This window comes from Streptopelia decaocto, assembly GCF_964273445.1.
Source record: "Streptopelia decaocto genome assembly, chromosome: Z".
In the NCBI taxonomy this organism is placed as follows: domain Eukaryota; kingdom Metazoa; phylum Chordata; class Aves; order Columbiformes; family Columbidae; genus Streptopelia; species Streptopelia decaocto.
The window spans coordinates 78,947,720-78,971,117 of NC_138657.1; the positions used below are offsets into that span (position 1 = coordinate 78,947,720).

Sequence of the window (23,398 nt, forward strand, 5' to 3'; positions counted from 1 at the left end):
AAAGGCAAAAATCCCAGTATAATTCAAAGCTATCGCTTCAGCAATCTCTTAACTCTTTTAATCTGGCCTTTGGCTTGACCGAGTGGTTTTTTTTAGGTGTCTGGGATCTGGAATACCTGAAGTAAGAGCTTCCTTTCATGGTGAGATCTGCTCTGGTTGATGGTTTGCAGTGCAAACACCTTTGTGAGATGCTGCGTCTGCAGAGCTGAAGCCCTGCTCCAGTGCCATGAGAGGCTGCAGGATTTACTGGCATCTCCTGGCTGCCCTCTTTAATTTAATACAACTTTAAAAACCCCAGGTCTTTATGAGATCTCTGTCCCCTTCAAAACACACTGCTTCAGCAGTTTCAGCATGTTCCTGATGAGTTTGGTGCAAGGATTTGATTGCACAGCTTGACTTTAAGGGTTCCAGGTTTTTCCCACCAGGAGAAAAGAATATGTTTTAGTATGTAATTGACTCAGTTTTCATTCAGCAAATATTATTGTGGCTCTTCTGCTGGCTGATTAATTTCCTAGGAGAGACTCTTAGCTTCTAAAAAAAAAAAAAAACAAACCACTTTAAGGATTTCTTCTTAAACACTCAATTGTCTCAGCTGGAACAAACTCCTCGTAGTTAAATTCTTTAGCAGCAATGGAAATATCATGGAGAAGAAAAAAATAATCAACAATTAACACTGTGGATATTTTATCTGAAGAGGAGTTTCTTCTGCAAATGGACCATCTTCGGCTCCTGCATAGTCCCCGTGCTGCCCACTCCTTGAGTTGTGAACGTTGTCCCTTCCAAAGACGGGGCTCAGACCAAAGCCTGTAGGACCTGACGTGCTCAAGGCTCTTCAGACATGGTCATTTTTTGACTATGACAGATTTCAGTCATATTCAAATCGGAGTAGCTGAGCATGTCTGATTTGAGACATGACTGCAACCTTTCCAGTGGGCCTTTTGGACCATCCCAGAAGGATCACAGTATCACAGTATCACAGTATGTTCGGGATTGGAAGGGACCTCAAAAGATCATCCAGTCCAATCCCCCTGCTGGAGCAGGAACGCCTGGGTGAGGTCGCACAGGAACATGTCCAGGTGGGTTTTGAATGTCTCCAGAGAAGGAGACTCCACAACCCCCCTGGGCAGCCTGGTTCAGTGCTCTGTCACCCTCACTGAGAAGTTGTTTCTTCTCAAATTTAAGTGGAACCTCTTGTGTTCCAGCTTGATCCCATTACCCCTTGTCCTATCACTGTTTGCCACCGAGAAGAGCCTGGCTCCATCCTCCTGACACTCACCCTTTATATATTTATAAACATTAATAAGGTCACTCCTCAGTCTCCTCTTCTCCAAATTAAAGAGAGCCAGCTCCCTCAGCCTTTCTTCATAAGGGAGATGCTCCACTCCCTTAATCATCTTGGTTGCCCTACGCTGGACCCTCTCCAGCAGTTCCCTGTCCTTCTGGAACTGAGGGGCCCAGAACTGGACAAAATATTCCAGATGTGGTCTCACCAGGGCAGAGTAGAGGGGAAGGAGGACCTCTCTCAATCTACTAATCACCCCCCTTGTAATACACGAACAGCTTGTCCTTGGTGCCATCTCAAGGCATATCAAGGATAAGAGGGTTATTAGGGGCAGTCAGCATGGCTTTACCAAGGGTAAGTCGTGCTTGACCAACCTCATAGCCTTTTATGAGAATGTAACAAGTTGGATGGATGATGGTAGAGCGGTGGATGTGGTCTACCTTGACTTCAGTAAAGCCTTTGACACAGTCTCCCACAGCATCCTCACAGCTAAGTTGAGGAGGTGTGGTCTGGACAATAGAGTAGTGAGGTGGGTTGCAAACTGGCTTAAGGAGAGAAGCCAGAGAGTGGTAGTCAATGGTGCAGAGTCTAGTTGGAGGCCAGTATCTAGTGGAGTGCGCCAGGGGGCAGTGCTGGGGCCAATATTATTCAATATATTCATTGATGATTTAGAAGAGGGAATAGAGTGTACTATCAGCAAGTTTGCTGATGACACCAAGCTGGGAGAGGCTGTGCTGCCATCAGAGACCTGGACAGGCTGGAGAGCTGGGTGGGGAATAACCTGATGAAATTTAACAAGGGAAAGTGTAGAGTCCTGCATTGGAGGTTCTGAATTTGTCTTACTCTTAACTTTTTTTCTAGGAGCTGTTTTTACTAGACTTGCCTAAAGGCCAGTCTGTGCAAACCCCTTAAATTTCAGTCAGTATTTTCTGCCATCTGAGACTTTAATTTGTCATAGCTATGAGATTCACCCAAGCCAACTTGTTTATAAATATATCTACCCATGCAAACACCCGCTCTAACAACTCAGAGACTGCACAGGCAAGTCAAGCAGGGACATTGTGTATCCAAGACAGCAAACGCCTTGCCCTTATCTTTCAGAAAGGGATTAATATTAGGTAAGACTTTCCACTATTCCTTAATTCTGAAATGCTCCAGGAGGACACACACAGATCTGCTCAGCATCCACCTGCCCTCCTGGAGCAGTTCCTCCCAGACAAGGAGACACTCACTTGTTGCAAAGCTCCATCTCTGTTACGATGATCTCCTGAACATGCCAGAAGACATCAGCTTTTGCAGATGACTTCTTTCCATCTTTTGGGCAATGACCAACACAGATGGCTGCAATATCACCAACGTTCTTTGAAGAAAACTGAAACGTGTCTGTTGCTCCCCTACAACAAACAAAGAACAGTTTCCATTAGGATCTTGAAGGCTGGCAGTGACTTGTCTCATATGAACATTAAGTAATATGCATATGGCTATGGAGGATAGAAGATAAGCCTTAATTTAAAGTCATTTGATTTAACCTACAATCATTCAACACAAAGTATAATTTCCATATTTAAATTTAGTATTTTCTCTGATTAGGGGTGACACTTTAAATTGTTGCCACTAGGACTTTCCAGGATAAACTTGAGCTGTTCCACATACAAAATCAATTTGCCTCATTATAGATAAAGCTAAAGAATGACTAATTTCCCCTCCAGCACTTATTCATTCATTCTTGACAGATACTGTATCTGTTACACATCTATGCACCATAGCTGTTTTAAATTTGCTGGTTCAGCCACCCTTCCTGAAGCTCAGCTTGAAAACAGCTTAGAGAAACAACAGGTCTCTGTCAAACCCTTGGCTGGCTCCCTGTCATGTCTCCTGTGTATCTGTTAGGTTTATCTTATTGGACTGGTCCTTATTCCAACCTGCCTCCAAGGATGGACTGTGAATGATGGTTGGAGAGTGTTGTCTTTAGTTCTGCTGTAGATATCACCAGCTCAAGGCTGGAAAGATACTCCTCCTGATCTTACATGTTTCATACGAAATCTTACCTGTTCACACCAGAACCCACACCAGGTGTAATTTCACTGTCCTTTACAGAGCCACGGGAGAAACCTTTCCCCTCAGCAAAGCAACTGAGCATCACCAACATAGAATCATAGAATTGTTTGGGTTGGAAAAGACCTTTAAGGTCATCGAGTCCAACCAATAACCCAACACTGCCAAGTCCATGTCTAACCCACGTCCCTAAGTGCCTCATCTCTGTGTCTGTTCAACCCCTCCAGGGATGGTGACTCCAGCACTGCCCTGGGCAGCCTGTTCCAATGCCCGACAGCCCTTTGGGGAAGAAATTGTTCCCAAGATCCAACCTCAACCTCCCCTGGCGCAACCTGAGGCCGTTTCTTTGTGTCCCTGTGTCCCCTCAGCTCCTGTTCTCCAGCTGAACCCCCCAGGTCCCTCAGCCGCTCCCACCGCACTTGTGCTCCAGCCCCTTCCCCAGCTCTGTTTCCGTCTCTGAACTCGCTTCTGGATCGTGACTCTGTGGCTTTGAAGGGTTCCTGTCTCCTAAGGGCATGCTGTGTCCTTAAACAAAGTAGAAAACCTATCTCACATCTGGAGGACTTTGGTCCCACATGGGAGAAGGCATCTGCCCCACGTTACATAGATGCGCCTCCAGCTCTGCACAAGAGGCTGATATTTGGCTTTCCTCACGCGACAGTGCTCTTTCAGTCTTACCCCCCAGATTCATCTGGAAAGTCAGATCTGAGCAGCTCTGACAACATTTAGCCTCCAACTATTTTTACTTTCTCTCTGATTCCTGCTGCCAGTGAGATGCTGCAAAAGGAACTAAAACCACCTCCAGCTTCCTTCTGCTCCTCCCAGCTCAAAAACACAGCTCACCAGAAGCCCATTTCTATGTGCTAATACAAAAGGACACACACATGCACACATGCATCATTTACATTTATTTTTACCACATGCCTTTTTCTTATCATTTTTAAACCTGCTCTGTGTTTGCCCATAAGAAACTACTTTTATATCTTCCTTTTACTGAAGATGAGAAGTCATTTCAGCTTTTTGGAAGGGGAATGAGGATCAGCATGGCATGAACACAAACATGACATAACCATTCTGGAGAAGAGGTGGCACTTCTGCAAGACACAGGGCTGGTGGGGAGTTCATCTAGCCCACCACACAGTCTCACTACCTTTCAAATCTCCTTTTCTTGGAGGAGTTTTCCATAAGGAATTCTTTCGAGCGGCCCAGCTTTCCTTCCAAAATGATCCAGATGTTTTCCTTTGTTTCTGCATCCTCTCTGTCGCTTGTTACTGTGACAATCTCATAGGCTTTAAAGCATAATTAACACTCACGTTAAACAGAAAAGGAAGAGCAGATGGCCAGAAAAATCTCTTCATTTGGCTGTCACTTTGCTTAAAAACTCTCTTCCTAATATTTATCACAGCACACAAGTAAGCATTTGCAAAATAAGGTTGGAACCACACTGAAATCTGTGCAACTTTTGACTTGTACGTGTTTTGGATTTCATGCAGGAATAGAGTACATTAAAAATATGAGTACTGCTAGATCAGCGAGCAAGAACAGACAAAGCTGGTCTCGAACAAGCTGTGTCCAGCTCCCTGCTGTGCTAAGCATTCCCTTTTTAACACAGCCCAAATCCTATGGTTTTTATGCCACTGCTCCTAACAGGGACAGTGCGTGTACCAAGATACCCAACAGGACATGGTGGCATGTAAGTACCCAAAATGGAAAACACAAGGTTGGTTTGGTTTTTGTCCTTTTTTGTTTGTTTGTTTGTTTTTTTGTTGTTTTTTTTTTTTGTTTAGTTTTATTAGTTTTGTTTTGTTTTGTGTTTGTTTTTGTTTTCAGAGGCAGAGTGAAATCACACTGGTGCAATGTGATTATTGACTCCCCAGGACTCTCCTGACAAAGAGCATTGTGGTGCAGGAGTTCTTGAGATGCGCTCTGCATATCATCAGTGCAGTTAAATAACTCTTGCTCACCCACTCGTTCACCACATTAGACACCAGTATAATTACCCTGGTGTCAGTGGAGTTACCCAGAGCAGTTCCAGGGTTATGGGGTGTTAAGCTCAGCCATCATGTTCAGCTGGGATACTTGAGCTCATAGCCCAGAACATGTTCAGAAGGAAGCTGGAGCAATGTTACTTACAAAGCTTTAAGGACTGAACTTATTTTCCACCTCAAAAGACTCAATCCCATTATTTCTAATGAGACGTGTGTTCTTATGTCTAAATGCTGGACTGAACCACAGCAGATGGGCCTCTCTTAAGCTTCAACCCAGAACAAGATCTTTTTCTTCCTCATAAATCCTGATTTGTTTCTTTCTTATCACAGAGTTTCACGTTTGAACTACGTTTGAGTACTTTAAGTAATTCAACCCTTAAAGCCTGCAAATACAAACGCTTATTGCGTGGGAGCCCTTGGTGGAGCAGCTTGCAGAAGATGTGGCCCTATGTCCTCTGAGGTCCCTCAACAAACGCCACAAGCCAGCTCTAAACTTACCAGTCCGTTCCTTCAGCTCCAGGATGTCGTTGTTGGCACAAGCCAGTTCCCTTATGAGCTGCCCATCATCTTCACCTTTAGCCAGCCAACGATCGCACTGGAAACGAAATGTCTTGTCCATGGCAGAGTCTTTAACGTCAATATATTCCAAGTGCCAACCTGGTGCGATTCCTAGTAAAACGAGAAAGTAAAAAAGATTTGGATATTTTCACGTATCGGGTAAGAAGGCGAGATGCCTCTCCTTGGGAGCACCATATTGGTACTAGAAATGATCTATAGCTGCTTCAAATAATGTCAGCAGTGAACATGACATTGTTCTGATACCCAAAGCGACGGCAACCTGCTCAAGACCACAATCTGATCCCCCTTCTACAATCCAGCCATGCTTTTGAGGGAGTCGCTGCCTTTTGATCCGATGTAAGGGTGTTGGAACATGGTCCTGGATAAGCTAGGTTTCAAGATCCCTGGGCGAGGGCTCATCTCTTGTCCTTGCCCAGCGCTTTGCATGAGATGGGGCTTCTGCAACACCAGTAGCAGCAGCAATTGAACAGGGAGATCTGGGGTCAGCATGACCCCGTCAACACACCAACACAGGGACTGCAAAAACACCACTGAGGCTTAGGGACAACAAACCCTTACAAAGCCCCAGGGAAACCAGAGCCCTGCAGAACAGTGCACTAGAGCCAGAAGCACAATATCTCCTGGAAATGACAGAGCTTACGGGCAAAGTTAATCAAGCGGCTTTTGTCACAGAAACCACTGCTGATTCTGCCTTCCTTTTTAAAGAAAAATTGAATCCTGAAAGCCAAAAGAAAGATACAAGTTCCTGTTCCACCTAACCTCTGTCCTTCCACAGTGCACTTCCATAGTTATTAAAAAAAGACATACCAGGTGTGTGTGTGTGATTTGCAGGAGTCTCTTCATGTCTTGGGAGTGCTAGCTGGTCACAAGCTGTAGGGTTTTAGTATCTTTCTCTGTGGCCTCTGAACCATTTGTGTTCGGCTTTGAAGGTCAGAAAGTAGATTACGACTTACCCCTTTGACCCTGCCAGCTAGGACATGCAAGGAAATTACCCTTACTATCCTGATCTTGCCCAACAACCAGGGTAAAATCACTAATGTTGTCACTGGGATATGAAGGTAGGATAGACTAAGGTGATGGATTCTGCAACAGAGACCTCCAGATCACCAGAATGCCTAACTTTTGCCTTGGGGCCTACTGAAGAGTTATAGCTCCATTTTAGTTAGTTAGTTAGTTAGTTAGTTTGTTTGTTTTTTATGAAAAAAAACAACTTGAAAATGAAGAAAAGGGCATTTGGTAACATTTTGCTGATTTGTAGAAGTAGAAGAAGACCTTGTTTAGCTTGGGGCAATGGGAGCTTCTGACAGTTCTGCTTACAAGTCCTGATATTGGTCAGGCAAAGAAAGGTTATGTTCATGATGAGAGAACTTTGCTGACTTATTATTTACATCCCAGAGATGTTAAACAGCTCTCGCTTTTCAAAGAACTCACTGCCATGTGCCTACCTCCTTAGTTCGCAACTATTAATCTTCTTTAGCCCTGAAAAGAAAATGATGGCACTTTTTTGAGTTATGTACCAAGTCATCCTGCTCCTGTGGATTGTGATCCCTCCATACCGTGTATTAGCAGTTCTCTACCAGCCTCAGAACCATTCCTGTTTTGTACTTTTGCTTCTGAATCTTCCTCAAGCTAGGAAACCACTTCCTATGAAGCATGGAGCTCCACAAAAGACACCACTTGCCCCTTAAATTTAGGAGGCACAGAACTACACAATCATCATGGCTCGAAGGGACCTCTGAAGAAAGTTTAGACCAAACCCGTGCTTAGAGCAGGGTCAGGTAAAGCAGGTCAGGTGTTATATAACTCTAAAGATGGAGACTCCACAGCCTTGCTAGGTCACCTGCTCCAGCATTTGATTACCTGTGCAGAGAAATGAGCTTTTCTCTTACGTTTAAATTGGAATTTCCCAAATTTCAATTTGTGCCCGTTGCCGCTTGTCCTGTCACTGGGCACTGCAGAGACAAGTCTTGTTCTATCTTCTTTACTCATCCCCAACCCTCATCTTCTCCAGGCTGAACAATCCCAGCTCTCTCAACATCTCCTCATAGAATGGAGGCTACAACTCTTAAATCATCTTGGTGGCCTTTCACTGGACTATCTCCAGTATGTCCACATCTCTCTTGCACTGGGAGGACAATTCCATGTACCAATGACAAGACCTGGAGCTGGATGCACCACCTAAACATGCAAGACCTCCTCCAGGCTCCACCAGTAGAACAAGGGTGAGAAGGGGCCTTTTGGGGTGAACAGGTACATGATACCCTCACAGATCCTCACCAGTTTTATGCCTCTGGGCAGATCTTATTACACGCCCCAGAGCTCCCACCGCGCTCCAATGGGAGCAACTTGCTCTTTGGAAATTTATTCTAAACATGTTGGCAGTGCCAGCTGTTAATATTTTTGGCAGGTTTGTTTCCATTTAAGTTCAGTGAATGTCTCCGCAGCATATTCAGGAGGCTGGTCTGCTTTCATCAGAACTTTAGTTAAAATAGTACAGGATGAAAGAAGGAAAACATCCCACCCTTCTCCAGCGAGAGAGATCAACAACGGCAGACAAGGACAGAATAAATTGGTGAATTTAATCCTCTTGCCATCAGCGAGCAGCACGATTAGTACAGGATCGGTGCTAAGCAGTGTTATCAGGAGAGAGACTGAATGAACTGCACATACTATTCTATGATTCTATGATTTTTCTTTAGCCTGATTCCCACAGCTACTCATCAGGAGAGCTGCAACAAAAACCTGCTTTTTTATCACAGGCAGATATAGGCCAGAACTGACTTTCCTGTAAATGTTGGAGGTGAGGGCTAAACAAGCACAAAGTGCTGCTTTTCCTGGTGTTCCCTGGAAAAGATGCGTTTATCAGCTCTGGACTATTTAAAGAGCAAGTTCTGGGCTCTGTCAGGGGATTGACACTGAAAAGAAAATCCCAACAAGGTGTCCCTTATGGCACAAGGATACATCAAACCAAGGAGCTGGCTGGTCACTCTCAGAAAAGTGGTGTTACTGCCTTGAAGCATGTTCCTGTTTGCTTTAAATTGAAAATAAAACAAAACCCAACAAAATCACTTCCATCTCACAAGAATTAGTCCTTCTTTTTTCCTATTTTCCTTCCTGATGGTTAGCAAGTTAAAATAGATTAGGAGACCAGTAAGCTGGGGAAGTATCCTATATTGTTTTTCATTTCTCAAGAGAAATAATTCACGCAGGTGAATGCTGTACTGGCTACGTCCAGCACGGCACATTTTCCCACCTTGTCCATAGCCCCAGGTGCTAGGAGTGGTGTCACATCAAGGGCTTCACTACCACAGCGTCAAACCCCATTTAAAAGCTGATATGGAAATGGGAGTATGGATTCAGGGTTGAAGAAATTATTCTGCTTTTCCTGAAAAATAATTGGTTTTCATTTGTTTCAGATTGAGAAAAGATACGTTTAAGTTCCTTTTTTATTAATCTAGAAAAAAACCACAAAGTCCAGTTATGCACAGAATCTAAATGTGAGACTTTCCCTGCGGTGAGCTGGCTCTGCATGCTGGGAGGCACATCAGTGAAAGGAGAAGGAACTGTGCTTGCAGAATGACTTTCCAGGTCATGAAATCCTGACTTCAGGATATCACCCTGTTTCCACCTTCTGTTTCTGTGCAGCTTTTGCAGAGAAATGGGCTTGGAGACATTACAGCACCTAAGAAACCACAGGAAAGGAAACGACATCCCACATGGATGTAACCCCAGAGGCATCAGATCCACAGCACAAGGTAGTTTATGGAGTGGACATCAGTGAAGGAGGGAAGAGGGAAGCTAGAAATGTAGTGTGGACATAGCAGAGTGGAAGGACTTTCCTGGATCCTGGCCACTGCTCACACAGCCTGGACATGCAGGAGAAACTGGAGGGTTTCTGCAGGGATGGGTCATCAGCCTTTTCCTGGGTTACTCATCACAGAATCACAGAATTTCAGAATGTCAGGGGTTGGAAGGGACCTGGAAAGCTCATCCAGTGCAATCCCCCCATGGAGCAGGAACACCCAGATGAGGTTACACAGGAAGGTGTCCAGGTGGGTTGGAATGTCTGCAGAGAAGGAGACTCCACAACCCCCCTGGGCAGCCTGGGCCAGGCTCTGCCACCCTCACTGAGAAGAAGTTTCCTCTCAGATTTAAGTGGAACCTTTTGTGTTCCAGTTTGTACCCATTGCCCCTTTTCCTACCCTGGGTTGTCATGAAGAGCCTGGCTCCATCCTCCTGACACTCACCCTTCATATATTTGTAAACATGAATGAGGTCACCCCTCAGTGTCCTCTTGTCCAGCTCCAGAGCCCCAGCTCCCTCAGCCTTTCCTCACACGGGAGATGCTCCACTCCCTTCAGCATCTTTGTTGCCCTCGTGGATGGTGGATCTCAGCCCACTGTGAAAGACGCAGCTGTTGCATCACTTAACTTTCAGAAGAGTCAGAGCAGATCTGCTTGTGTCCCTTTGGCACCTTGACCAACGTTACCAGGAGAAAAAAGGCTTAGACACAAATAAAGTGCATCAATGCCTTGGAGGGCATGGTGGGCTCTTCTGCGGTGAGCCCAGCACAAACCAGCACTGCTACATTTGTCTCTGTTGCTGCTTTGGGGCAGAAATAGCCCATATCTGAGCAGCCCCTGCTTGATTATGCAGGTCTTGGTCTTTAAAATGGTTTGGCCACCACTGTGCCTTTGTGGAAGATCTCCTGTCACCAGAACAAGTGTCCAATGTTTGTAACAAAAGGTACTTCACTCCAGGCCTGTTTTGCTGTCATTGAAATCCCCAGCAGCAAATGTGCCCTAATAAAATCTGTGGTTGTGCCACCTAGGCTCCTTAACGGTCCACAGATGGAAGTGACATTTTCAATAGCGTGCAAAACATTTCAAATGTAATTAGAGGAGGAGAAGAGCTTTGGGGAAAACAGAATCACTTTGCTTGCTTGACTCTGGCAGTCATATAATATAATGTCTTGTAGGGAAATGTGTTCTCTTCCCCAAGCATCCTTATCAAAAAGAGCAGTTATTTGTCTCATTTATCCTCCTTTCCAAAAGGGCCTAAGCTGACAACTGGGTGATGTTGGGCAAGGACCTTCTGTGTGCATATGCAAGGTCTTCACAGGACCGTCTTGCCTTTTTCCCAGGAGATGCTAAATATCTGTGCCTTTTCTTGTTGGACAGACTCCTGCAGTTATCAGTGCAATCGAGTTTGACTTTAGAAGTAGCAGGTTTAACATAGATAACGAAGCTATCACTTCATTTAACTAAAACCTCAACTTGCAGCACCAGAATTTTCCTTTGCCCCTCTTGGGAACAGCCACCACTTTGTCCCAGCCTGTATTCACCCCTAAAATATTAAGCTATTCTGACACACGTGGAAACATGGGAGCATGTTTGCAGTTAGCAATAGGACAAGGGGGCACGCGCTTAAACTCTGCCAGGGGAAATTTAGGCTGGAGATTAGAAAGCAATTCTTTGCAGAGAGAGTGGTCAGGCATTGGAATGGCTGCCCAGGGAGGTGCTGGACTCACTGACCCTGGAGGTTTTTAAAACTGAGATTGGCCGTGGCACTTAGTGCCATGATCTAGTCAATGGACTGGAGTTGGACCAAGGGTTGGACTTGATGATCTCTGAGGTCTTTTCCAACCCAGTCCATTCTGTGATTCTGTGTCATTCTGTGTATGGGAGAAGAAGAGTGAGAACATAGTCTGGAGAGTTCACCACTCACTAGGCATCTTGTCTCTGACCCTGCTTTAGTGAATATAAACTATTCCTTGCAAAGTGAGAGCTGGTGGGATAAAATCTGCGCTGACAGAACCACATCCAGGCTTGGATGCATACGCCCATGGAAGTTAAACTGCCTCTTTGCAGTCGTATTAATCGACTTTTCTACCTACCCTTTGTCTATCCATAACAGATCCTCTGTGGTTTTGTTTTGAAAACAGTTGGTGCCTTATCAAGGATAATAGTTGTCATTACTGGTCCTTATGTTCCTTTAGGAATAAAAGAAACTCCTGCTTGGGACACTGACTGCTCAGGGGCCAGAGAAGAATTGCGGCTGCCCAGCCATTCACAAGCAGCAGCCAGCACTGCTCAGCCCCATAACTGTATCTTCTTTTCTTTTCACGTTTGCTGAAACATAAAGCAATGACCACTGCAAAGACAGTTCATCAGCCTTGTGTCCTCTGACAGTATTTATCCCATGCCTGGTTAGATGACTATCCATTCTCAAACCCCAACACATAAGACATCACCTGGAAAGCGGTGGGAGTTTTGGTACCAGCGTTAGTTTGCTAGAAGTGGAGCGTTAATTGCGCAGTGTTAAAATCATAGCATGTAGCTTTGCATCAGTGCATCTCAAAACACTTTAGATAAGGTGAATAATTTTCACCCCTGATTTACATAATTCAAAATGAGGTACAGGGACGTGATTTACGCAAGGTCATTCAGCAAGCCAGTGGTGGAATAAAAATAGATCAGTTTTGTGTATCTCTCCTTTAGGATCACGTTAATTCACACCACAACATTTCTCATCAGAGCAGACAGGCAATGCAAAACCTCTCACAACCTTTGACAAATCAAAAGCTTAACACTTGAAACAGTTTCAGAAAATAGGGCCCTTGCTCTTCTGTTGTCTATGCAACTTATTGAGACCAGGATTTGACTCAGGTCAAAACCACCCATAAATCACTCTCAGGCAGCCCTTCCTCCCCATAACATCTTACAGGTAAACTACTCCTGTGCAAAAGCACTTAACAGCTCAGAGTGAATATATAACACTTTCTCAGATTATATTATTGCAATCAAAGCATATTTTGTGTTTTATTGAGGCATACTTGGTGCAAAAGCGTTTTTAAAAGGGTGCAGGATAATTAGTCCCCAGCAAGAGAAAAGGAGGCTTAAAGGAAAAAAGAGGCTTTTACAGAATTGATAATTCTACAGCTATATATGGCCTTTTGGGCTCTTTCCACCCTGTAGTGAAGGGTTCTGCGGCTATAGGAGACTGGGAAGACATGAATGACTGTGCAAGGTCAACACTGAAGTCTTTACCTTCTCTCTGAGTCTGCTGTTTTATTTGCTTACCTGCCTTTTTTTTTCTACTTTATGTCAACTCCAGACTGTGAGACCTTCTCAGTGGCTTCTGCTTGTGCTCTAATGCCTGTAGCAGGTCTTCATGATAGGCCTGTTGAGCACAAGGAGAAAACCTACCATTGAAGAGAAAGGAAGGTATATGGCGTGTGAGGAGGGCTCTACGGGTTTGTGCTGGGATGTCCCAAGGGGCTGGAGCCAGATTTAGGGCTGCAAAGATACTGAGGGGTCTGGACCATCTTTCTGATGAGGAGACACTGAGAGGTCTGGGGCTGTTCAGCTGCAGAAGAGAAGCTGAGAAGGATCTTATAAATGTTTATAAATATCTCCAGGGTGTCAAGAGAATGGACCAGACTCTGTTCAGTGGTGCCCAATGACAGGGTGAGGGGCAATGGACACAGACTGAAGCACAGGAGGTTCCATCTGAATATGAGGAGAAACTTTTTCCCTTGAGGTGCCAGAGCCTGGCCCAGGCTGCCCAGAGAGGTTGTGGAGTCTCCTTCTCTGAGACATTCAAACCCGCCTGGACATGATCCTGTGTGATCTGCTCTGGTGACCCTGCTTGAGCAGGTGGTTGGACTGGATGATCTCCAGAGGTCCCTTCAACCCCAACCAGTCTGTGATTCTGTGACTTGAGCAATCTGAAGAACTAGGTGGCCACAACATGGTTTCTGGCATTCTACACAGGTCTGCAGCTTACATGTCTGTTCGTGTCTTGACTATGGTGTGGACTTCAATTGATGCAGAAAGAAGCAGGAGTTGACTCTGTCTTCCTATATAGTGAGCCATGAACAAAATAGGGGGAACAATGGGATCTCCTTTCCTTGGGCACTTTCACACATCTATTTATCTTCCTCTCCCTTTTTATTTGAAGTAGAAACTACTCCACAAATCTACCCCATGGATCAACAGAGTATACGAGACAAGAGTTAGGCACTGAGAAGAAGGCACAGAAAAGCCCTACTCAAGTCTGATAGCTGAGAAAATCCTTACAAAGGGCTAAAAAGGCAGACATCTAGGTTTCTTTTAATAGTTTATGGCCTACAAGTGCCCAAAAGGCTTTGAATTGTATCTGTAAATTGCAAAAACATATCTCTGGAATAGCCACATGCTGCGAGTTCAATGCCTGGGCAATTTAAGGTCTGATCCAAGATACTGCTTCTTAAAAATATCAGCCCTTCCAAGAAAGAAAAGGAAAAACAAGGGCTTTTGAGTTTGGTCCTAATCAAGAAAGGGGAGTCATTGGGGCAGTTGTGTTATTTAAAACTCAATCAGACAATGTCATAGCAGTTGGTGTAATTGAGAGAAGGGCCCTGTTGAGGCAAAGAAGTAGCTGGGCTGCATAACCTGGTTATTTACTTCTGTCTTTGGTCCTATAATAACACAAAGAACTCTAGTTTATCCATAATTAGACTCTTCCTGGCTCCCCTTGTCTGGTGACAACGGAGATAATACAGAATCTGAAATTAATTACTTTAGAGAAACTGCTCATCAGCTGGGTTCAAATTGACTCAGGCAGATGAGGGAGCTAAATCCAGATTTCCCATATTTCCTTGTTGCTAGGAGAGGATGGTAACCAAAAAACAAGGGGAAGAAAAAAAAAAGAAGCTTTTTCTAGGTAAATAATTCCATTACTGAGATACTGAGAAACTTTAAGTCATTCTTCCAGAATGGTGATTTAGTTCTTAAACCAGAGTAAAAAAAAATTAGACCTATATTTAGAAAGCCAACATTTCTACAGACCTACAGATACTGATCTTGCATAAATGTGGAAGTAAATGAACTGAGATATGAGAAAATACATAGTGCCTATCTGAGATCAGGAAATGGGGAGTCTGGAAATTATTAAATTTGCTCAGGGAATCTAACTATATTAGGTCGAACATCAGTATCTCCAAGTAAACAGGGGCAAGATGAAAAGACATGGCGCAAAATTTAAAACTAAATTTCATTCACAGCAATTCATTTTTACCAGACTCTCACTGGTGAGCTCTAAACATCTAAAAGATCAGGAATAAGTTCCTTGAAATTACAGTTGTGAAGTCTCTAAGTTGCCTGTTCTCAAATGAGCACCGATTTCCTCCCTGATCAATTTTACTGAAGTCAGAGGGATTAGAGGGGAGCTTCATCCCTCCTTTATATCTCATACAGCGATGTCACTCAGCAGTTTTTGGTGGGGAAAACAACATTTTAAAGCATTAAAGTGACAACATAAAACTGACATTCTTTTCCAGAGGAGGCAAATGAAGTGTTTGCAATTTAAAGACCTTCCGACAGTCTTTGACATTACAATTACTGCCTCTCCAACTCTGAGCGACTCACCGCAGTTAAATTTCCATGAAAAGGTAAACAAAAACCGGATGTGAACTGGCAGCAAAACTTTGTTGATGGAAATGGACACTCGACTGGACTTCATGTCAAAGTAGCCACCTCGGGCAAGCCGTTTAAATGTTTTTTATTCCAAAATGAGGGCAGGTTGTTTGACTTCTTTCTGGGACCAGGTGATGTTTGAAAAACAAAGAAGCCTTGCAATGGTTAGTAGTTCCCTTAACTGGCCCAGAAGTGCAAAAGGCACCTAATCTGAGTCAAACGAAGCTGATGTTGCCATTAAGGCTGATTATTATGAAAATTAGGACAAGAACATCACCCATGTTTCAAATATTCAGCACATGAGGAGCAATGGGATAGGCCAGTGTGAGGCTGAGTCTTCTACAGGCCACTGGCAAATAACTGCTTAGTCCAAAAATGAAAAAAAACCCAAAACAACTAAGGAAAGAATGATCAACATCTGATGTCTCAAAGTAATGGTAAAAACAAGCACATTTTTGTTTAATATCCAGAGTCTCCCAAGCATCTGACAAAAAGCATACATGATCCTGACCCGTGACCCCACTACTCCTTTCCAAAAAGCAGAGCCAGGAATGTCTAACCAGTGGCACAGCCAATTTATATAAATTATATAGGAAGTGTAGGCCTGTATGCAAAGGATAGCTATAGCCTGGGATCCCAGCAGTAATAAATAGTCTACCCACCCAACAAACTGTCATGCTGCATTGTGTGAAGGTTTAGATAGGATATGCCTTTCACATGACTAATGCAAGAACAATGAAGAAAACATATGTTATGATTTAAACTACAGTTGTCCTTCTTTCCGGGGGGAAAGATAATTATTTTTTTCTGCATAAAACCTGAGCATGTTTTTTGTCCAAGAGTTCGGTCTGGTAAAAGCCCTATTAACAGTTATTTATAAATGGAAAACAATCATAAGAGAGAAATAAGGAAAGAGAATACGAGGTTTCAATGTGCATTTATATTCATAAATATGAAGCATTTTTTCAGGTTCTGGAAGTGCATTTTGCTATTTTAGATGACTTGTGTTGGCTATCTGGGTATGTGCTCTTAGCCCACAGCAAATTCAAACTAATTGAGCCTATTTACTGCTTAGCCTAAGGCTAAACTCTGTTACTTCCCTTTGCCACTAACCAAGAGCATGCAGATAGCAATCACCATAGCTCAGCTGTAATGTGGTAACTCCCCAACCTGTACCAACAACATCATCCGTGGCACGGAGAAGGTGAACCCCGATCATTTGTGCAAGAATGAAAAGGCAGCAAAACTGCCTAGATAATAGGATTTCCTGCTCACGCAGCAGAGAGTGGACCCATGGGACTCATTACCCTGGGATGCCGTGGGTGCTAAATATCTCCTGGGGAGCCTGGACAAGCACTTGAATGAGAAAATTCACTGAAAGTTACCTAGCGGACAAAAATGATACCCATATCAGGAGGTGCCCTGAGCTATGCGTAGTAAGATGCAGAGGATTGGGGAAGGATGCTGCTGTTGGCAACAGCTGCTGGGCTCAACAGACCCACTTCTCATGTCCCTGCATCCCAGCCTGTTCACGTGCACGAGCCCTAAGGACCAGCTCTGATTTGGTGGGTGTATTTCAGTCTGTTAGTGCGACTGGCCGCTGGGAAGCCGCAATGCCTCCTGAGGAAAGCGTTGGCTTTGTAGACATTTTAGCTGGTAATATATTTGAAAACGAATCTGCAAGTCGGTGTTGATTTCTTGCTGCTCTCAGAAGGACGCCCACACCACCCTTGCAGCCACAGAGGTTTGCTGAGCAAAAACTCCAGTGGGTATTTTGACAGCCTTTTCCATTTCAGGATCCAAACTGCAGATTCAAGGAATAAGCGTTTCGGCAACTTCTTCCAAGTAACAAGTGATTGGAGCAGAGGAAATGGTCTCAGGTTACTCCAGGGGAGGTTTAGGTTGGATATTAGGGAAATTTTCTTCCTTGAAAGGGTTGTGGAGCATTGGAACAGGCTGCCCAGGGCAGTGGTGGAGTCACCATCCTTGGAGGGGTTGAAAATTCACATAGATGAGGTTCTCAGGGACATGGGTTAGAGGTGAACTTGGCAATGTTAGGTTCATGGTTGGACTCAATGATTTAAACATATTTTCCAACCTAAATAATTCTGTGATTCTATAATTCTGTAATTCTAAGATCAAGTAAAATTGCCTCCCTTACCACATTCAGTGTGGCTATATAACACGATGTTACAGAGTTTAAATAACTAAATTGTCCTGTGTTGTGGGAGTGAGAAATATGAGCCTGAAGGTTGCAGTGGCTGGGAATAAACAACCATTAAGCCAGGTTAGGTGGATGTTCATAATTTCCCATATTAGAATACAGACAGATGCAAAAATAATCTCTCTTTTCTGTTTTTTTGTTTGTTTTTTTTTTTTTTTTTTTTTAATATAGCAATAAAAAGGCAAACTTCCAGTGGGAGATTCTGATCCAGAGGCAGTACCTTTTAATAATATTGAATGAGATGCAGCCTTCCCCATCTGCCACAACTTGGGGAAGTCAAGAAGATGATAGCCAGGACGTGTCCTGACACATAACCCCAGCCCAGCCACGAACCAGCTGCCTTGGTACAACCAGGTAACGACCAGGTTGTCCTGCTTCCATTTCTCCAGTATCCCAATAAATACTACTGCCCAAACCACCGTTTTAATGCTGACCCACGTGGGCTTATGGAAACCATCAAGCTTCATCACTGGGCTGCAGCAAAGGCCTGACATTAGCAAGCAAGTCTTTGTTAACACAAGATCTTCTCTTTTAGATGGAGATGGGATGGGATGTCATCGCAGCAGTGTGAGTGATGCATTTGTTACAAGATCCTGCCTGATACCTGACTGACACCACAAATGACTATGACAGTGGTACCACGTGCCGTTCTGCTGTTTGTGAAATGAGACAGGGTGTCCAGCAGCAGGGAAATGTCAGAATCCCTCTCAGCAGGGCACTGCACACTCACGGTATGACACAGTGATTTTAATAAAGAGAGACACAGATCTTTATTTCTATCTTCTAAAGCTCACTGTGTTATGCCAGGCTGCATTAACCCATGTGACGGTGTCAGTCTGACAGCGTTAAATTGCTAGAAAAGTGCCATACTGACCTATGAAAAAAGATATTGAATTAATAGAGTTGCTGTGTAGGGACAACGGTCTGGATGGCTTTGCTTTGGAGGAGCTGTCATCACCTGTGCTGCAGCGGTGGCTGTAAGCTCTGACCGAAGCTGGGGATCTGGAGGGCTGTAAAATACTGTCCCAGGTTGGGCAGAGAGGTGGTGGATGAACCATCCCTGGAGACATCCCAGGCCAGGCTGGACGGGGCTCTGAGCAACCTAAGCTGGTGAAGATGTCCCTGCTCATGGCAGGGGTGGCACTGGGGGAGATGGGAATGTCCTACCAACCCAAACTGTTCTGTGACTCTATGACCCATTAGTGGAGATAATATGACAACAGCATGCAGGGAAACTGTCTCCTGCATGAATGGGTATGTCTAGACAGACAAGGATGCTGCCTCTCCTCGAGTAAAAACATTGTCCAAACCTCTCCCACCCCGCCAAGTCACCATCCTGACCTTTGTTGTCATGCCAGATCCGCACTTTGCAGAGGTCTCCCAGGCTCAGCATGTCCGAGAAGCTGAATTCATCCATCTGGTTCCTCTCAAACTTGTTAGACTTGTTGGACTCCTTCAGTGCCAGGGTCCCGCTGTCCCCATTCTCCCCAAACAGGATCAAGGACACGTTGGCGTCTGTGCCTGCTCCTGGAAGGAGAGAGCAAGGCACATCATCATGAGCCATCCTGCCATGTAGGGGTGACACCCGGACCCCAGTTGCTTGGAGGTGGAGGCAGCAAAGGCAGGCAGGAAGAGGCTGCAGTTAACAAGACAGCCCTTCCAGTCTGTCCCCCAAAGACAGCTGGAACACTTTGCCCTTTCATTCAAGGCATGTTGATAATGGCAGCATTAATTAGGGTGCAGGAGCATTGCCCACCACATCACTTTGCAGAGGATGTCAGTGTCATGACTCCCGTTTTTCCCAGGTGGCTTGGGAAGAAAAGTGACTTAGCCAGCAGCATCCAGCCATCTATGAAATACTGTTAAAGAATATATTCTAACTTTCCCAGCTACAAAGTATTAGTACACGTTGTCCTGGGCTTCCCACTGGGCCATGGTCCCTTTTCCACACTGTGGTCTCCTTTGCAGTCCCACAGCCTCCTCCAAGCTGTCCCGTGGTACCCAGGACACCTCAGGTTGGGTCGGTCTCCTGCCACTCTCCTTGTGTTTTATGGCACAGGGATTTGAAAAGCAAAGTGCAGATCATCAACCAAACCACCATGACCCACTTTCCCCTCCCATAGGTCTTCATTCCATATTCTTGTTTCTCAAAATATTGTCCATGCTGCATTTAATGGAAAAAGTCTTAGTGTCTCATCCAACAGTTTGCCCCCCCCAGCTCCCTCCTCTTCTTATGTATATGTTAGGAAAATAATAATTTCTAGGATGACCATTATTACCTGATATTACATTCCATATGCCCATTATTGTCCATGTTTTGCTGCAGAAAACAACCATGCTGTCAGCTTTTCCTCACTTTTGGAGAATTCAATGCCAAGTCACCGCTTGCAGTGACCTTAGAACATTCTGGCTGAAAGTGCTACAATATTTTTACCTGGCACTATTTATACTTTCGCCAAAATTATTGCTTTTTATTTTTGATGCCATAACAAAAAAGCAGATTCAAAGAAAGACGTTTGATTCCATATGGGCAGACGTTCATTGCTGTGTCAGAACCAAAGCCCTTAAATTTTGGAAAAAGAAAATGAGAACATCAAGCCCAAATCTGTCTTATGAAGAAACTCATCATCTGTTGCCCTTGGTTAGATAGCCCGGCTTTGAAAAGTCTAACTGCTTGCCAAGCCATTTCTTGCACAAGAGTATCGTAAATCCACTTTGGAACCACATGGACAGTATTTCCCGCTGCTCCATTCACAACACAATGCAGAGACAAAGTTGGGGGGACTGAAAACTTTTTGAGAAAGCTTCCACTTCTTTGAGATAATTATTTCAACAAAGAAATTAGGAAGAAATCACAACTCTTTCTACAGAAAGAGTGAAAAAAAATACTAAAAGAAAAAGAGAGGAGAAAAAGAGTCATACAGAGAAAAAGGAAAGCAACATTTGGTGTCCACATGAAAAATCGCCTATGTTAAATTGGGGCAGTTCCCTGTGAAGGAAGAGAAAGCATCAGGGATTCAGGCAGTTCATCTGGCAGTACCTTCTATGACCCTGGAGCTTGCTGAGGTGAGGAACAAAGCAAACTGAAGTCCATTTCCTTACAAGGAGCAGGCTCCCAATTAATGCAAGGTCTCAAAAAGCACAGAACCAACTGTTTCTTAGCAAAACCTTCCCGGCAGGAAGAAGCTTATGAAGGCCCCATGCCGTGACATTTCCCTCACAAGCAATTAGCAGGAGATGTGAAAGAAAAGACCAGAAACCGCTGGACCAATGTGCATTTCACCTATGTGGGCTTCTGATTTTTTTGTTGTTGTTGTCGTTGTCAGTTCTGGGAACCTGTCAGGCCCATTTAGGAGCTGTAACAAATTCGACAAATGAAGAGGTGAAGGTACCGTGGTTGCACAAGCCTCAACTGGCAATGAGTGCAACAGCTCATGGTTGATACTGGGGTCTGCAGCACTGATCTTCATCATCAACACCCTAAACAATGAGTGCATCCTCAGTGGACTTCTGCATAACTTTAAATTTAGGGGAGTGACTGACATGCTGAATGGTGGAATTCCAACCCAGGTGGACCTTGAGAAACTTGAGCACTGGGCAAGCAGAGATCTCATGAAGTTCAGCAAGGAGAAATACCAAGTTCTGCCTCTGGCGTGGAATAAATCCAGCACATGTACATGCGGCAGAGTTGAAGAAGACCCAGAGGTTATAGCAGAAATGTTCATATTCAGGTTGAATTTGAGCTAGCAGCACGTTCTCAGTGTTCAATGCAAACCACGTATTTGGCTCCATCAGGAGGAGCATGGCCAGCATCTGAAGGCAAGATCTTTTCTTCTTTGCTCAGTACTGAGGAGGCCACATTTAGACTGTGGTGACAGCTTGGGTCCCCAGGTCAAAGCCATGTGGAGACATTGGGGAGGAGGCCAGTGATGGCTGCCAAGATGGACAGGAGCTGGGACACATGGCCACGGGGAGAGGCCAAGGGAGATGAGGTCAGGCAGGTGAACAAGGGCCTGTGTGACCACATGGAGGGAAAGTGATGATGATGATGATGATGATGGGGTTATGCGCTGTGCTGATGTCAGACCATACCCCAAGGAGTCACAGCCACAAATTGCTGGGGATGCTCACATCAGGCATCAGGAAAAAAATAAAATTGTCAGGAAAGTGGAGCATGTCTGGATTGGGCACCTAGGGAGAACGTGTCATCACCATCCCTGGAGATGCCCAAGGCTCAGCTGGGCATAGCCTTGGCTCATCTGACCTAGTAGTAGTTGTGACAGTAGTCCTGTTAGCACGAATCTGGGTGAAACAACTTCCAGAGCTCCCTGCCAGCTGAAGCGTCTATGATTTTATGATTCCTGTCGAGCAGCTGCACCATTTCTAAACAAACTATAGGCTTGAGTCACAGACTTCTGAGGCCAAAGAATGTCCTTCTTTTGACTTAACAGAGACTTGGACTAGGCAGTAGGAACTGACTCCAATTGTCTTAAATTATGTAATTTGTAGGCTGTAGCTGAGCTGACAACATATTAATTAATCTTATAACAGCAGAGATAAAAACCTCCTGCTTCGTTAATGTTTTGGAAAATGAGAAAGCAGTATTTATTCTTTCTCCATCTTTATTGCATTACTGTGTATATGATGCCTGCATATAGAACATGGCGTAAATCAAAATTAACAGGCAAGGACATTTTTGTTCCACAGAAAGAGCTATCAGGTGGTCTGGCTCTGTTGCAGCTGTGTCTATGGGTCATGCCTTGGAGAAAATGAGATCGTGAGTTACTTATAAGATCAAAAGTAAATCATTATTTTGGTTTTAATCAAAGATGACACATCTGACTTGGGATGTGTTTGCTGTAAAAACCTCTTCTCCCCTTATCCGCATGTGCTCTGGGAACTGTCATCTGAGGTACTTCTGGTGGCCGCCAGGCTTGACCTTTCAAAGAGAGGAGATCTGCCCTTTGCAGGAGACGAGCCTTTCCCTGATGTAACCTCTGTGTGTGACGTGATCATCCCAGTAGAACGACTTCTAGGAAGCCAAACTGTGACTCAAAGGTTTATCTGATGAAAAACTAACGCAGGACTGTGTGTATGGAGGGGAAGAAATGACTTCTGCTTTCTAGTTTACTGCAGGACATTTTTTGTGGCATTCATTTTCCCTAGCTTTAGCCATTTAGCCTAACTTAATTGTGCTGGCTCTGTCTGAATCTGATTAAAAGAAAGTGACAGAGACCCTGCAGAGATCCAGACCATTGATTAAGACTCCTCTCCTGGATGAATTGACCACAGACAGTCTAGAATAACAGGAATTAAGACTAGAACTATAATGTTTTGGAGAGTGATAAATATGTGAGATTAAACGTTTTTGAAAATTTTAATTTTCCTTTTTTAAATTTTTTTAATCCATGCCTCTGATGCACTGGCAAATTGAAAGCTATTGCAGGGAAAAGCTTTATATCTAGAAATAAACATGTCTGATTCTATTCGTTGTGGATCATTACTCTTCCTCGACAATGTCAGTGTGGCAGAAGATGATATAACATGTCCAAACTCACCATCAAGGATAAAATTGGTCCAACCAGGAGTAATTGTGGAATATATAATGATCAAAGAGGGGAGATGGTTCATGACTTGTACCCTCTTCAGATAAGCTGGATAAAGTTCAGCATTATGTCAGTGTGCTGTGTGATCTAATCATAAACAGACTTATGAAACCACTCTGAAATCTGCTCTTTCCTACTGGTTGTCGCTGTTCATAATGAAATAAAATGTTTCATCATTAATACCCGTCATCTTTCATTCAATGGGA

The 23,398-nt window shown here is 44.2% G+C and overlaps 1 protein-coding gene across 10 annotated transcripts in view; it reads right to left on the reverse strand.

Moving 5' to 3' along the window:
* LOXHD1 (lipoxygenase homology PLAT domains 1) overlaps positions 1-23,398 on the reverse strand; it is a 183,675-nt gene that overhangs the window by 9,204 nt on the left and 151,073 nt on the right. For 6 of the 10 annotated variants that reach the window (XM_082075766.1, XM_082075760.1, XM_082075765.1 and 3 more), the window contains 4 exons: positions 18,928-19,113; positions 5,824-5,994; positions 4,488-4,626; positions 2,515-2,676 (listed from right to left, as the gene is read on the reverse strand). In XM_082075766.1, coding sequence (XP_081931892.1) covers positions 2,515-2,676; positions 4,488-4,626; positions 5,824-5,994; positions 18,928-19,113 — 658 coding nt within the window. Of the gene's footprint in view, positions 1-2,514; positions 2,677-4,487; positions 4,627-5,823; positions 5,995-18,927; positions 19,114-23,398 lie in introns of those variants that run through there. The other 4 variants (XM_082075769.1, XM_082075768.1, XM_082075764.1 and 1 more) reach the window with 3 other exon arrangements.